Consider the following 17,336-nt stretch of genomic DNA (forward strand, 5'->3'; position numbering starts at 1 on the left):
GCTGCCAATCTTGATGTTATTCGTTCCACCTTCTCCTTATCTCCTTTCCCATCGTCTTCCACAACACCCCTGTCCTCGGATGGCACCGATGTAGATGATTGATATCCTGTTGACAAAGTGGGGCAACTTAATTTCTTTCAGGTTAGTTCTATGCCCAATTGCATCCATTTTTTTTTTTTTTTTTTTTTTTTTTTTTATAATTTATCTATTTATATATAGAGATTGGACCTCTCTATACACTTTTGTCGATTATGGTAGCAATGCCAGAGATAAAACTCCACGTAAGGTTGGACCTACTCGTGTGGCTACAATGAAGACTTCCATGAACTTCATTTTTCACGTTTACCGGAAATTCTTTTGCCTGAGACATAGCTCCACGTGCCAGTAGGATCAGCGCGTGTGGCAATCAAAACGTTTTTCTCGGTTTTGATCTTTGTTTTCAAGAGAGGTTATGAATTGTCACTTACTGTGCCGGGTTTCACGTGGTTTCCGCTTCTTTTGCATCTTTAGCTTCTTTCCAGCTTTCTGAGACTATTCTTGATTCTGAGCTGATTATCTCCTTCGTCTGATGATGTGCTTCTGCTTCCCTTTATACTAATTTTTTTGGCTTCTTTTCCCGGTCGTTGGGGCTTGTCGGCACAAAGAAGAAGAATGACGAAAGCTGTACGTTACGCGAGCTAGCAGGCAAAAACACTTTGCTCAGCTAATAGCTTTAAGACTGTGGCGACATCGGTATGAAATAGCAGTACCACGAGTTGACCTAGAAGACGAGGCGCATAATACAGTTGTTTAGTGTTGACGTGAAGACAATCGCGCCGCGTCCACACTGCTGTATTACCGTATCCTTCTTCTAATGTGTGAGAGCTGGCCGTTGGATTCTCTAGACGTGTATCGCCTGGCTGTCGTATATTCGTAGTCAGCAAGACTAGCGCAAGGCGTGTGCAATGTCTTACCAATTTCTGGTTTCGATTTGCGACTTCCAGTCCTCGCCTTGAGTATGGAAGTGAAGAGGAATGCGCAGATATATTAACAATAAATAATTTACGATTAACAACGATTTATAATCTTGTAATAAGATTATATGTACGATGAATATACGCAATGGGCTTTAAGAGTCTTTACCGTCTGCTCATCATGCAATGAATATCGACATGAGCAATCTCTCTATCATATCAGCTGAGGCTATCATGAACTGCCGAATAAGTTCTGATTTTGCAATAAAGGAAGCACTGCGTAAAATATTATGTAACTGTCTGCTCTGGTCTAATGTATAATTAAAGGGGGTTTATCCGGAAACGGTACACAAACACTAACTCTGATGCAATAAATAAAAATGAAAGACATATTTACAAATAGAATAAAGAGGCCGAAGAAAATGAAAAAAAAATACGCAAATAAATAAAATATAGAAGAAATACAGAAAATTGTTAATTAGTCTTCGACTGATTGACGAAACGAACACTTTGCTATGGAAGTTTATTGAGGGTAACTGAATGAATCTCGAAATTAATCTTTTACCAAAATATTCCAAGTTATTTATTATTATGGTCAACTCAAAAATTCACGAGGTGATTTTTTTAATAAATTAACACTTTGCAGTTAATAGTTTAGGCGGTTTAGTTTAGACTGAACTGAGGAGTACTGGATTGCCCCGCTTATATAGTTCATCTAACGGATGTTTACATCTTCTGAATTTGTATATGTGTATTTGGAATGTTCTCTTCTCTTATATGCATTTCTATGCCCAAATTGGATTCTAGATATTAATTATATGCAAGTAAGTAGAGTTTGAAGTTGCTTTATCTCTGGCGCCAATCGTTGTTTTTTTTCTCTATTATTACTATTTCTTATTGTTCGAGTAATGAGTATTTGTTTTTACGAAGGACTTGCATCGACGAGAATGATCGTCAGCGAAAGCTTCAATATGCTTTTACTAAGTTCCAAAGTGTTTTTTTTTCAAGTCTAGATGCTCCTGTAAGCTTCCATGTGCTATAGGATCATATCAATTTACTCGAACGTACCAGATTCGCAGAGTTGGCATATTTTTTTCATGTGTGATTCATCATGTGCACGTTACAGTGTTTTCCGCCACTTACCGGCTCGGTCAACACATGGCATAATGTATCAGTTCCGGGGGGGGGGGGGGGGGGGGGGGGTTCTCCATAGTCGGCGCTAGTTGTGAGCCCTTCGCCGGCCAACATGGACGATGTCGTTCAACCTCTCTTTCTGACTTATCGGTATCTCGGGAATTTTTCATTGTTTAACAATTTCTACGATACGAATTAACTAATCGAAAATTTTGTAATGCAAACCATTGGAATATCAATTAGGCACCTGGAACTGTTTACCTGAGTTTCTGGGAAATGTTTTAAAAGCCCTGAGTGCCGGAAAACGAGCCCAGGATAAAATCTTCGATATCGGTCGGCAGCATCAGTAAAAAACTACATGGCCAGCGGAGGGTTAAACTCCAGCCACCGACGGAGGGTAAGGACTCCGGCCACTGATATTCGCTCGATCAAGCAACATTAGCTCCGGATACGCTACCATTGTTCACCGCTACAGTAATAAAAATGATCGTCACGCTTAAAGTGCATATAAAGACCCGTTGTACACCTCGAAAACGCGAGGATGCAGAACTCTTATACCGCGCAAGCGATCAGAGTGAAACTTCGGCAGATAATGCCTTATTTTGGCAAAAAGTGGAACGTCTTTTTACTTTCTCAAAATTTTGAAAGAAATTTTACAGATTGGTTACCACTCACAAAAACTGGCCAAATTTTCACAGTTGCTCTGAATGGATCGACCGATCCGGTATGATGCCACTCGGCGGCGATGAAACACATTTTGTGCCTAGTCCCATGAGATTTAATGGTGAAATGACGAAATGGCAGCTGATCTGGTCTTCGATTACGAAGTACACCGAAACCTCATTTTGGCGACATTTGTTACCGATATTACGCGCATGCCGGTAATGTATGCGTGTAATGTCGGTAAGAAATTACCGGCATGCATGAAAGGTCGGTAACAAATGTCGCCAAAATGAGATTTCAGTGTTCTTCGTAATCGAAAACCAGATTAGCTACCATTTCGTCAATTCACCATCAAATCTCATGGGACTGGCTCAAAATGTGTGTTTCATCACCGCCGAGTGGCAGCATACTGGATAGTTCGATCGATTCAGTGTGTTACGTGGGAGGGTGGACATGAGAAGAGCGGTAAGAGTTTACGACTATTAAGGATAATAATCGATTATGCACCCACGTAACAGCGCTGAATAAAACTTAAAAACTAAGGAAGACCTACCTTTCGGTACGCCGGTATATGTAGGATCGTGTTGCCATAGTCCTATACAGGTCTGTGAGATTGATTTAAATAGGTTGAGGCTAATTTATAATAGTAATAACTTAATCCTGAAATTGAGAAAGGTTGTTGTTCGAAATAAACGGGTTATTTGATTCAACTGGTAAAATATAGAATATATTCTTCAAACGATTTAGAAAATGATAAGGGTTGAAGTTATAAAAAGGTTACATATAATTTGTTGTCATAACATAAAATGATAAACTAAGGCCGCAAGATCTATAATGAGTGCGCATTAAGTATAACTGGTCGTTTTAGTAATTTGTATCTCTCTTCTTAGATTTATGCATTCTCAAGTTAAATTACAACATATATATTACGTTCCGCCTAATCTCGGAAACACACACACTTGTTTGTCTATTAATAAAGTCCTAATTGTGTATGGTATCGTCAGGAGAGTAACTCTGCGGTGTGTCCAGGAGGATCCACGAACGATAACCGTACAGGACAAAGATATCTAGGATCTTCGATGTCTAAATTTAATAATCAAGGTATCGTCAGGAGAGTAACTCTGCAGTGTGTCCAGGAGGATCCACGAACGATAACCTTGTTTAGACAGATCCTGTGCGTGTGGTTCCGTCGATCGGATTGAACGTATATACTTATTCTTATACTTTTGATTCAAGCGAAAAACACAGGTGACAATATATAGTTCCTAATTAATTAACTAAGGTGATAGGAGCCAAGCTGAAAGCCAGAGAATACCTCTCGAAATACCTAAACGATATTGACTTCTAGCTAGGCACCAATTCTATTGTTTGATTAAATTATTGAATTTATATAATATAGGTATTGGTGAACAATTAGTGGTGGTTTAAAGGGGTGGCTAGTGAAGCTTGCCACCAAGACATGAGTTATTGAAAAAGACGATTTTTGGTTTGGCTAGAGATGCTGGCCAATAAACAGAATGTTAATTACCAATAGGCAATATTTGAATAAGAATATAAATTTATCAAATTGGTGATTATCTAGATTCGGTTGATGTTGGAGTGAAACATTCGAATTGACTTAGCTTTTGAAGAGTGGTGCGTCGAGATTGAGTTCCGTCGGATCGTGTCGGTCAGGGTCTTAGTAATCTGGACCTGAGCCTCACCTCGAGTCGTACGAATAGATGGATTACGTATGGATGTTGGAGCTCGAGATCAGCCACCAAAGCAGACTCGGGGGTTGATGATCGTAGATTCGGATTACCGTCACTCGGGCAGTACGTTAAATTTGGTCAATTGAGTTGCGAAAGAGTCTACTGATTAACACCGTTTACTAGTTATGTAGTGTTGAAGTCTAATTAAATGAGAAGTTGAATGTTATTGACTTATTATCATTAATCACTTAAAATTACCTGACTCGGTAGAATCAGGGCAGAACTTGATTTGATTTTTGTTAAAGGAAATGAATGTCATGAAAATGTCTATTCGCGAAGATAAGAGAGTCAGTACAGAACAGGAAAGAATTTGAAATAAGGTGATAGTAAGTCTTTGCAATTCACAAGACAAATTGAAAGCTTGAGTTTAACGAATTAGCACGGTACTTTAGGCCGGTCACAATGAAGATTTTCCGAACACTACTATCGACCAGAAGGGCTAATACGGGTTGACGTCCACGCACCTCGCGACTTGACAGACGAAAGACATGGCGTCTTGGGCCTGACGGTCCAAGAGCCCTCGGTGCAACAAAGTTACAGCGGTAATTAGCCAATGAGATGCGAGGGCGACCTCCCGGTGCCAGAATCGGCATGGTCAGCGTTACTCCGGGCCTGACTCGAGTGCTCCGACGATGTTCCGACGATTCTCAATCTCGTCGGTTACATACTATAATTACGAATAAAAGATATTGGGATGCAATTCTCACACATTCATCCATACATCTTAATGATCAACCTATTTTAATTTGGTATATATTGTACGCATGGTTTAGCCTAATTGTTGATGATGATTTTGACTTAAAAAGAAGAGATACTTTTGGGTTGAGACTCGCTGGGGTTTATCTCACCACTTCACGCTTTGCGTTCTTGGTAATGTTAAATATGGCACCAAGTTAAACCTAATACGCGGGCCTGTACGTGACTTTCTCTAGGAGGGGTGGAACTCGTCGGTTGAAGCAATATGATATTTTGCGTTATAATCATCGAAACGAAACTCTCAAGCGCTGTGGCTGTTGAGTAAGATGAAGTAATTCTGTGATTATGTTTTAATTTTGAAAAAGGTTCGTCGAGGCGGTACGTCGGGACGTAACAAGTGTAACTGTGAAAATTTGGCCAATTTCTGTGGGTGGTAACTTATCTGTAAATTTTTTTTCAAAATTTTGAAAAAGTTAAAAGACGCTCCATTTTTTGCTAAAATAAGGCATTAATTGCCCAAGTTTCACTCTGATCGCTTGAGCGGTATAGGAGTTTTGTATCCCCGCGTTTTCGAGGTGTACAACGGGTCTTTATAAGCACCTTAATCAAGCGGAAAAGCATTCTTTCAAGAATTTGATTCTCTTATCCACTTTGTTATCTTTTTCTCTTCTTTTATCTTTTTTCTCGGTATCTTCGCCCCTCTCTTCTTCCGATCCACCTTTCCATAACTGTGCAGTCAGCTGTGACACTGGCAACCCCACTCTAGACATGACGCCGGACTAGACAGCAAGGCCAACAGTCATCGACTTTCTAGGCCTTACTCGTGCCCAATGAAAATCGCTACAGCAGGCGCGTCACTACGCGGCAATCATCACCTAGCAGGCGAGACTGCAGAGGATCCACTTATCCATCGTCCGACCGCAGCCACCAAGCCAAGATCCTCTTATCCCAATATGGATGAACCACAATCGGCCAGTGCTCTTCACTAACTGAGTCCCCTAGTCATCTGACTTCATACCCCGACCCAGTGTAATGATCATCCTGAGGAAGGCGACAAAGAGAATAACCGGCGCGATAGAAGGGCTTACTTTTCGGATCCCAATTACTCCTTTATCCCTAAGTTACCATGTCAGTGAACGGTGAACACCCCAAAACGTGGTAGGACGACGATTCTCCCGCATACCGGTACCTGTCTATCTTCTCCCCGCCCCTGCTGCCAATACCTTAAACCCTCTCCTCCAACACCCCGGTGGAGAATCCAGCTAATCCCACTTTCCCAGAAGTTGGCACAGGCACTAGACTTCCGCTAACTAACTTTCTCCTACTCATACCCTTTCTCGCTCCTTCTCTATCCTACTTCTTGCTGCACCACCCGCTCACGGCACCCATCCGTTATATCAGGGGGAGATAGCGTTCCATGACTCGCGTGAATACAAAGCAATGTCACTCAAACATAGTAGTTACACGAACACAGTTGCTAATGGTAGCAATGCAACAATTTATTGCATTCTCCAAATAACGGTCTTTGAAATGAGGTCCAAGTGAAGTATGCCCTTTATATTTTTAAAATTGATTGACTTGTTAAAAATTTCGTTTCACATTTTTTCTCAGGACTTGAAAGTGATTGACTTCGGCCAGCTTGACTTCATGAAGACTCTAGAACAGGCAATTCAATTTGGGGACCCAATCTTACTTCAAAATGTTGGAGAAATTTTGGATCCAGCTTTGAATCCCATACTTCAAAAAGCTTTCATCAAATCAGGTTTGATTTCACCTAAATACTGATATCTGATAAACAATTCATTCCATTAATTTCAGACGGTATTAGTTATTCAATCCGTTAAGTGTAACTATATATTTCATTTCTAATTTCGGGCCTAACAGTAAAATTCGCTGATGGGAATCTTGCGCAGTAAGTGTACCCGTGTGAAGGTGGCTTCTGACTGAATTGAAGCCACCCGTGAGGGCTACTAAGCAGAATTAACAGATAACGATAGACCACACTGATGGTCTTGTATCGATCTGAATTCATCTTCATAGGTTTACAGGGTATATTTACAAGAATGGGCCTCTTAAATATATCACGTGAGAAATGTTTAACAAAAAAATTTAAACGAAATGTTTAAAAAGGCGGAACGTTACTGTGTACCCTAGAATACGTTTTTTTTTTTTTATTTTCCAATACTTAAAAGCACTCTTCAGTTTTATATTTTCCAGATTATTTTCGGTTGTACAAACCGTTCTATCTCGCTCTCTCCCTTTAAGGCGCTCTGACGCAGGTTGTAGTCGATCAGCTTTCAGCAAGCTACTACGGACCGACGTTCAGCTACATATTGCTTGTTATCGGGTTTCAAATCAGCATTTTCTCATCGATTTTCTACTTACGTTCCATTCATCCATTGTGTTGCATTGAATGCAGCATATACATTATATTGCCACATAATAAGAAACAGACCGAACATCGGGTATCCGGGCTTCCACCGTTAGGATTCAAATGATTACATGTTATACATGTTATCAGAAGTATTGCACGGCGCTCGACTCCTCAGATATCTGGAGGCTTATCGATCATGGTCTCATCTGTGAGGAGCATTGACTCCACCATTTCAGAGATAGATCATCTTACTAAGAATGGCTCATTCTTTCTTAATTCAACATTGTATTCAATAAAATAACTTCTTAACTTGTTCTACAGCTAACCCTGACTCCAATCACTCAATCAGATCTACGCGCATATTTTGAACACAAAATGTTAGCGACTTTTGAGGGGGAATTGACAGAATTTGATATTGGGTCCAATCCCATTTATTCACCTCATGATAGCCGAACAGATTTTCTTTAATTGATAATTCTGATGTTATTATAAGGTCTGACTACGAATTCTTTCTTCACATTTCGATATTTATGTTTTTTTTTTTTGCCTTAAGCCGGATAGGGGCTCAACGGGCCGCGATCAGATTTTTTTAAATGAAGATCCTAATTTTAACGCAAATTTAATTTCAGCCTCGATTTCAGCAATTTCAGTTTTTTTTCTTTTATTTTAAGTATCTGACTTCTAGAAATAAAAGGCCGATCTATTATTTCATGTTTAAAAATAATTTTCAAGAGATGATATAACCGTCAAAATGAAAATAATCTAAGTGACAAAATTTCCTCATCATTCCAATCGTAGCTTTTCTCATAATCACCTGAGCTTTTATTTTCGCCACACGATAAACCTAGCTCCATTTAATTTTTTACAAATTTTCTACATTTTACTATAAAATTTGCGGGTTTTGGAGTCTATATGTTTATTGAAAACCCTTATACTGTTCTAAGTGTCTTTGCCGTCGGAGAAAAAGACATTAATTAAATAAATAAACGGACTCCTTTTAGTTGATACGAGATTAGGATCGGACTTGCCGAACCGAAAACACCCTGCACTCAAGGCAGAGCTGCCATTTTCAGAGACACGGGCTTCTAAGCTGGAGCTCCTCCGTGAAGACGCAGGGCTTTTAAGGGGATATTCTGGTCTAGGGGCCTGAATTTTAGCCATTTTTCTAAAAGAAATGTAAAACATTATTACGAAACCATTTTTTTACAAGACCTTTATTGACGTTTGAAGAATACAAAAAAAATTCATAAAAAAAAATGAAAAAAACACAAAGTTACAAGGTGGTAAAGTGGGGGCTACAACAAAGAAGGCGCATCCTGCTCGACATGTTTTGATTCTTGTACTGTTCTAAAACAAAGAATCCAAAAAAATCTTGACGAGTGAAGACGTCTCAATAGTTCAGAGCAGGGAAGAAGTAAATTAATTTTTACTCACAAAATGGCAACGATATGAAAAAAAAAACATTTTTTGCACCCCTGTTTTTTTGACCATTCCGGATGTTTCGATTTGATAGAGACTCCTGCGGGAATGTGGGACGAAGGTTCGCGAAAAAAAAGGACATACGGAAATTAGCAGAAATATTGATGCTCGATACGTTTATTTTGATTTTGTACTGCTCGAGAGGAGAACTCTAAAAGGACTGGCCTCTCGTCTCTTTGCCCCGAAAGTGTGTGGTGTGCGGGAATGTATGAGACTGTGTGTGTGTGTATTGTCTCGCGACATAAACAGTGCTCCGAGTTTCGAGAGTGTCCGTCGCCGCGGTATCGACGATTGCTCAAACAAAGGTCTCAGAACGCAGACATCATTTATTCATAGGACATCCGTCTTGTACTCAATCCCTACCCATATGAAACCGTTGTTTATTGCAAGAAACAAGTGAATAAACTTATTTTGACATGACAAATATCTGTAAAAACAAATACCATCGTTGTTGGCGCACAATTATGTAATGGTAGAAATATCATGTCTTACAGTTACGATGGCCGGAGTCAATCATGAAATGGCCCGTGATAAGATCAGTCGGACTTCCATAAATTAGGATATTATTTTTGTTCTCCCTAATGCTAATGATAAGTGATTAGACAGCTACACGAAAAAAGCGTGTCGTACAGTGAACTAGACTATCGTTCCTACTTCGTTGTGGACATGCTGAATTTGAATCCGCTATTAGAATTGCTCTATAATCTCCAGATTTCAAGTACTTCTGGCTAAACACTCGTCCATCGACTTCGAACGTTGCAAAATTTTTGACTGTTCAACTTAGAGTAAAATACTTCGCGGATAACTCAATATTGGAGGGTAATGGGGCAATTCTGAAACCGGATTCGAATTCAGTATATCAAAAAATATCGATGTATAGTGGTCTAGTCCGCGAGATAAGACACTTCTTTTTTGTGTGCCAGTATTATTTTTGGACGAACATCTACAATTCGAACTCATTACGACAGTGTAGGAGTCACAGTCTGAATTTAAAAACCGTTGTCTGTAGAACATATTTGTCATAATTCTATTTCTCACCTCCAGAAATTTTCATTTTTTCTAAATCTTTCTTACAGGTGATTCCATCATGATCAAGTTCAACGATAAAATAATCAACTACAATAACAAGTTCAGATTGATTATTACTACGAAACTTCCAAATCCTCATTACGCTCCTGAAGTATCAACCAAAACTACATTATGCAACTTTGCTATTAAAGAACAAGGTAAAATAGCACTGTGATGAAAAATTGAGTAGAGCATTTTGAGATGTTTTCACTTTTCAGGTTTGGAAGCTCAGCTCTTAGGAATTGTCGTGAGAAAAGAAAAACCACAATTAGAAGAACAAAAGGATAACCTTGTGATAACAATAGCTGCTGGAAAACGCACTCTCAAGGATCTCGAAGATAAAATTCTCTCGTAAATTACTTCGAATCTCATCAATATAATTAGAACATTTGTCGTGGTAATATGATTATGCTGCATTAAAAATTTATTTATTCTGCAGGCTACTGGGAATCTCGTCTGGATCATTGCTTGATGATTTGGATCTGTTAAATACGTTACAAGTTTCCAAAGTGACATCAATATCTGTTCAACAATCATTAGTCACTTCAGAAGAAACAGAGGTAGAGATAGATGCAGCACGAGAAGGATATCGTCCATGTTCAAAGCGAGCAGCTATACTGTTTTTCATTCTCAATGATATGAGTCACATCGATCCAATGTACCAATTTTCTCTGGACGCATACATTTTTCTATTTATGGTTTCCATCGATAAAAGTCAAAAAAGCCCTAAGTTGGCTGATCGGATTAGTATTTTGAACGAATACCATACATATGCATTATACAGGTATGTAAAGAAAACTTGTACCCACCGCCACTTAACTCAGGTTGAATACACCAGTAAATAAACAAACTTCATTGAAAAACAAATAAACATAGTAATTTGAACGTGGTTATGTATTCACATGCGACAGTTTCCTAAGCGTTGATTCACTTGTGTATTTATCTTATGAGAGCTATAATAGTAGTAATTAAACTTTTAATATATTTCTCGATTATTTTTATACACATAGAGCTCAAATCACTCGACGAAAATCTATTCAATGCACGGAGTGGCCTAATTTAAATAGATCATTAGAAAATTTTGACGGCGCAGCGGACACGATTCAAAAAACAATTTCTGATCTGTCAGTAGTACTACCAGCTGAAATTTTTATGATACGTACGTGTATGATGTACGTTACGCCCAGCTCCCATCTTGACCGATTAAATTTTTTTATAACTGTAAGTCAGTGAATAGTTAATAGAGATTCGTGGCCAAAACTGTGATGCTGGTAAGTATTTCAAAATCGAGATTTTCCAAGTCTTAAACCCAAGTCCCACCAACTCGAAAAGTGATGAAAAAATCATGGAATTCCTTTAGGATCCTACGTAAAGATATTTCGTGATTAAAAAATATTTCGAAAATCTTCATTCCAAGTATAAAAAAAGGATTTTTTTTCGATTTCATTTGGTCGGTAAATCGTTAGTAAAAATTCTTAATTGAAAATATGACGTTCGTAAATATTTCAAAATCGAGATTTTCCAAGTTTCCTCCTTGTATTGGAAAAACAATTTGAAAATCATCTATTTTCTTCAGAATCGTATGTAAAGATCCGTAAGCGAGAAATAAACAAAAAAAGTCATCGTTGAATAAAATTTCGAGAATCCTACTTCTGAATTCGGATCTCGGAATCTGCTTCCATTTGAGTTTCGATTGGTTAATGAATCGTTAGTGAAGATTTGTAAATCGTATTTCATCCATAGTAAAATCTCGTGAACAGTATCACGAGTTTGAAAACAATTTGAATACCTATCCATGTTTAAGAAGTGGAATGAAGAAATTTAAAAAGGAATAGCGTTGACTCTCTTCAATTATACATTCCTACTCATTTTCGGTGTTCTTCAGAAAACCGCATTTTCGTAGCATCCAAGCTTCGTTTGATTGGTAAATCAGTAGTAAAGATGAGTTAATCGTATTTGATCGATGCTAAAGTCTCGTGAATCGAATCGCGAGTTTGGAAACAAGTTCAAATATCCTTATTTTGATCGTCTTCAGATTTGTCGTTGTGGCGATGCGTTGGAAGACTGACTATACTAATGCATAATTAAAAAATTTCGATTTTGAAATATTTCCCAGCGTCACATTTTTGGTTACGAATATTTAATAACGATTTATTAAGCAAACGAAACCAAAATAAAAAATATTCCATTTCTTAAATTTGGAATAAAGATTTTCGAGTTTTTATCCAACAATGACGATTTTTTTTTGCTTACAAATCTTTACCTTGTGACGTTACTTTCCGGGCTGCGACCTTTCACGCCACAATTTTATTTTGAAATTTTATATAATGAAAAATTCGATCTAATGGAGGTACGAATAATAAATAAATATGCACAAATTACGAATATATGTTCACTGGACAAGATCCCATTTATTTAAATTTGATCCGAGAAGGTAAATGCAAGAAGAAGCAGCAGGGAGATCTCAATAAATAAGACAAAAATAAACAATTATTCACACACTCATTCACACTTGTTAAAACACGCCTACGTTAAATTGACAAAGACAGAAAGAAGAGACTACTTGCCGTTTAAATGACTCTAAATTAAACAAAGAACTCGACATTGAAAGATTCTAAATTGCAGCAAGTAGTCTGTTAAAGGTAAAGAAAGTAATATAAGTAGTTCGCATATAGTAAAAGACGAATGAATGAATGTGGCACAGGCACCTACGATTCATTCATTTGTTAACTTAGCTACAATCGTCCTGTTGAAATGGATGGCTTCGAAGATGTTGTATGGCGAAGACTGTTGGAAGAATCAATAGTTGGTCGTCACCAACTATCGATCTTGACGTCTTTTTGCTCCAGGATCGAGGACAAGTCTCAAATGTGGATGTCGAAATGGGCGGCTGATGCGCTTGATGAACTAATTACTTTTTATTATAAACTCATTGCACGAGTTTTACGAAAAATTGGTGCCTTTGTCGTGCGAGGTAAAATTTGGCGACCTGTCGCTTCGGCGTCTTCTCGCAGAGAGCGAGATCCACCTGTCCGCCGGATAGGCGATCCGCTATCGACCTCTGATTGGATATTCATCGCTTATCACATTTTGTCCTGATTGGTGTTGCTTTTGGCGCCGAAGTATGACTTGTATTTATATCGTTACAACCTAGGATTTTGAAGAAATCTCGTGATGTTATTTCCCCCCGAAAACTTGAAACATCTCGATTTTAAAATATTTAGCAACGTCACGTTTTTGGTTATGAATCTTCACTAGCCGTTCATTGTCTAACAGTTCTTGAAAAAATCGATTTTGTCAAGAGGGGGGGCTGGCGTAACGTACATCTGTGGATGCTCATCTGTTTTCTCGAGTACAAACTCCACACATATACTTGTGGAATAGTATTAAAAAAAAACTACCTAAAAATATTATTTCTCAAAGTCTAAAATTTCAAAACTTCATAACTCGTAGCGAGTTGCGCTGTGTCAATATATGAGTGTAGTTTCAAAAATCCCACACCGCCGATCAATTTAGAACTTCGTGTATCCATATATTTTGACTCGCTGCTCTGGAATATGATGAGGAAAATACCCACAAATTGGATTTTCAAGGTAAAAACTAACGAAAACTGATTTAAAAAAAAATTTCGTTTCATAAAAAGGAATTTTCCGTATTATTGGAGCCACCGAATGCGGGCTATCTGTCTACTTTTCTTTTACATGCTGTTTCGAAAGTTTTCATCGATGAGGAGTGAACAGGATAATAACGAGCATACAACAATCGTTGTTTAGTCAAAATCTCAAAAATTAAAATGATAAAAATTTTCAAAATTCATGCCTATTTTTTACACTTAGTATGCGTATGTATGTATTTTTTATTTAACGATCCCCTTGGGGCTTATGGACTTCCGTCTTACATACAATATCTTTATAGTTAGGGAGCTGGCTGCCAAAATTTCTAAATAATTTGTTCGTCTGGCAGACATTATTAATATCAATGTTTGTACCATAAGAAACATTAAGGATCGCGTCTGCCACCATGACAGGCCTGCGTTGTCAATTGACAGCGCTTCAAATGTGAAAAAAAAGGTGTGCTAAATCATTTGTTCGTGTCTGCCTCTTGGACTGATGCTCAGAATCGTCCTCAAAACGTTGAAAATCCAGAGGCAGACATCCAGACCCCTGATTTTCCAAAGGCAGACCATTTCAATATTTTGTTAATAACTAGTAGTAATACAAGGGGCATTCTGCGTATAGATTCCTGTTACCGACACTTACCGACATTTTCCCCCAAACTCAAACCCTTCTCCGCGATGACGTCACAGTCTACTGTACCGACCGTCGATCAAAATGGCGCTACCTATTTATCGGCCGAAGGTTCAACCTTACCGACAGTGTTATCAGCCGAGGGTTAAAATCTTGCTGCTTTACCGACTGTTTCATCGACCGAAGGTCAAAATCATGCGGCTTTACCATCGGTCTCGCTGTTATTCCCCCCTACCGACGGTCGAGGTTTAGCGGAGACGCAAACCCTTCTGTTCCCAACGTACCCATCTCAGGAATGTTCCGGTTAACTTTGAGCGGCTTGCGGTGTGATATTTGACACCCTACATTCCGCAATTAACAGTTCCGAGAATTGTTTTCGTTAACCCGATATCAATTACGGGACATTCTTTTCTCGAAAACTGCTCGTGTGGTCCAAGGACCAGTATGATATCAACCACGTAACATTCGATAATTAATAGTTCCGAGAAGGGCTGGGGTGAACCACGTGATGTTCTGTTCGAGTCCAAGGTTCGAGACGTTATCAACCGCGTGACATTCTTATCAAAAATCCCAAGTCCGAAGTGATATCAACCACGTGACATTCTTTCTCCCCACCAAATACCTCTCCAGGACTCTAATGTAACGAACCCTTGTGTTTATGTTTTGCAAACGGAGAAATGTGATATCGTATGGTGGCTCACATGTTCACCGAATGACACGACACCACGCGTAATAGACACACGTATAGCTCGCTCTATAAAAAGGATTACCATCACAGCAAACGATCATTCATGTTTAAACTTGTCAAGAGCACGTAAGAAGTAAGAAAGATGGTATCCGCGAAATGTTTGAAATTGATCAACATTATGGAATCTGCGTACAAAATGTTGAACAAATCATCGCCAACGGAGATTCAGAAATGGATTAAATTTGGGACGCAAAATATCCGGCTTCTAAACAAAATTCTGCGGAAGGCTTTATCTATAGGTGAGAAAACGAAAATTATCACAACGATCGGACTCTTGAAGTCGCTGGCGGAAAAATTCAAACGGCTTCGGAGAACGGGTGACGGTACGCGGAAACAAAGACGAAGCGATCGCGTACACTGGGAGGAATTGGAGTCTGCTTTCGAGGGAAGAATACGAACAGAATCCATCACCAATTTGAAGCATAAAGACGTGGAGAGGTTTCTAGAAGACGCAAAGTTACTTGCTGTGACAAGACTGAAAAACGCTTTGCGGAAAATGAGGAGCCTAAAAATGAACGCCATCCTGGCTTGTAAATTCGAAGTAAAGAAGGATGATCACACAGTAGAAGAGAACAAATTCTTTAATACGAAAAACGAAATCATCCTTCAGACAACGAATATTAACGAATGGTTCATCGAAAATGTAACAAACCGTTTGTTAACAAAGGTGGAAGATTTACAGGGAAAGGATTCAGGCTGAAATTATCAATCTTGCCGTCAACATTAACAAGTATACGCCACTTCAAGGTGGTCTATATACCTACACCCCGTTACCGAAGCACATCGGAGATAAGAAGGCTGTGGTGAACATCTCAAACAACGACTCGTATTGCTTCCTTTGGTCGGTCACCGCAGCTCTGTACCCAGCTAACAACAGAAATCCCAACATAACCAACTCGTATCCACATTTCAGCTCAGTGCTACGGTATGACAGTATAAACTTTCCTATGTCTCTAGATAAAAATACTATTTCGAAATTTGAAAGACTCAACGGACTTTCCATCAATGTTTATGGTGTGGACCAAGATGGTGGGAAGAAAGTGAAATAGTACCGATTCACTTGAGTCAGAATAAGTCTGATAGACTCGTAATTCATCTCTTGGCAGTGGAAACCGAAATTACAGACGATGACGATGATATTGATACGGAATATTGTGAAAAAAATAGAATCTTTCATTTTGCTTGGATTCGCAATTTATTACGCTTGACAAGTTCTCAAATTTCTAAGCACCATCCTCGTATCTGGTTGTGTAATAGATGTCTGATGCACTTCCGATCTAAAAGATGTTTGGCAAACCATAGAGTTTATTGCATGAGTTTAAACGAGACCAAAGTTGTTTTACCCGAGGAAGAGGAAAAGATTCTAAAATTCAAAAATTTTAAGCACAAAGAAACCGTTTCGTTCTGTATTTACGCGGATCTAAAATGCTTGTTGCAAGCTACTAACATTCAAGTGTCAGAAAATAGAACAATTTAACAAAATCATATTCCTTACAGTATAGCATATTGCCTGCATTGCACCTTTAACGATTCCATTTCAAAGTTCAAAATTAACCGCGGGGAGACTTGCATCGAATGGTTTGTGAACGAGTTGGAGGATTTGGGACACTCGTTAGAAACGTATTTCAAAACTATTGTACCTATGGAGTCGCTGAACTTCAATCAAATTAACGAATTTAATTTATCAAAGGTATGTCATATTTGTGAAAAGCCGTTCACGCGCGAAGACGTGAAACACCGTGATCACTGTCATTTCACAGGAAGGTACCGTGGTCCTGCGCATCAAAGCTGTAATCTTAATTATTAAAACTCGCATACTATTCCAGTGATATTCCACAATCTGTCGGGTTACGATTCGCATTTTTTGATGAAAGCATTGGCCACAACTTTTCAGGGTACTATTCAGCTTCTACCCGTGAACAAAGAAAAGTACATTTCGTTCACAAAACATGGTAAAGGGGACAGATATAAAGTTTAGATTTCTAGATCCGTTCCGTTTTATGCCCAGCAGTCTCGAAAAACTGGCAACATATTTGAATGATAATCAAAAAGCAATTACACGTAAATTTTGCACAAGCTCTGAAAAATTCGAGTTAATAACCAGGAAAGGTGTTTTTCCGTACGAGTACATGGATAGTTGGAAGAAGTTCGAGGACGTAAAGTTACCACCTAAAGAAAAATTTTATTAAAAATTAAACAACCAAGATATTTCGGATAACGATT

General features: G+C 38.6%; 1 protein-coding gene across 1 annotated transcript in view; it reads left to right on the top strand.

The window, feature by feature from the left end:
- Positions 1-17,336, top strand: part of LOC124413872 (dynein axonemal heavy chain 2) — a 468,252-nt gene that overhangs the window by 390,755 nt on the left and 60,161 nt on the right. The window contains exons 37-40 of the mRNA XM_046894658.1: positions 6,809-6,959; positions 10,127-10,276; positions 10,337-10,469; positions 10,558-10,902. Of these exons, the coding sequence (XP_046750614.1) occupies positions 6,809-6,959; positions 10,127-10,276; positions 10,337-10,469; positions 10,558-10,902 (779 nt within the window). The remainder of the gene's footprint in view (positions 1-6,808; positions 6,960-10,126; positions 10,277-10,336; positions 10,470-10,557; positions 10,903-17,336) is intronic.

The sequence above is a fragment of the Diprion similis genome, chromosome 13, assembly GCF_021155765.1.
Source record: "Diprion similis isolate iyDipSimi1 chromosome 13, iyDipSimi1.1, whole genome shotgun sequence".
Lineage (NCBI taxonomy): Eukaryota > Metazoa > Arthropoda > Insecta > Hymenoptera > Diprionidae > Diprion > Diprion similis.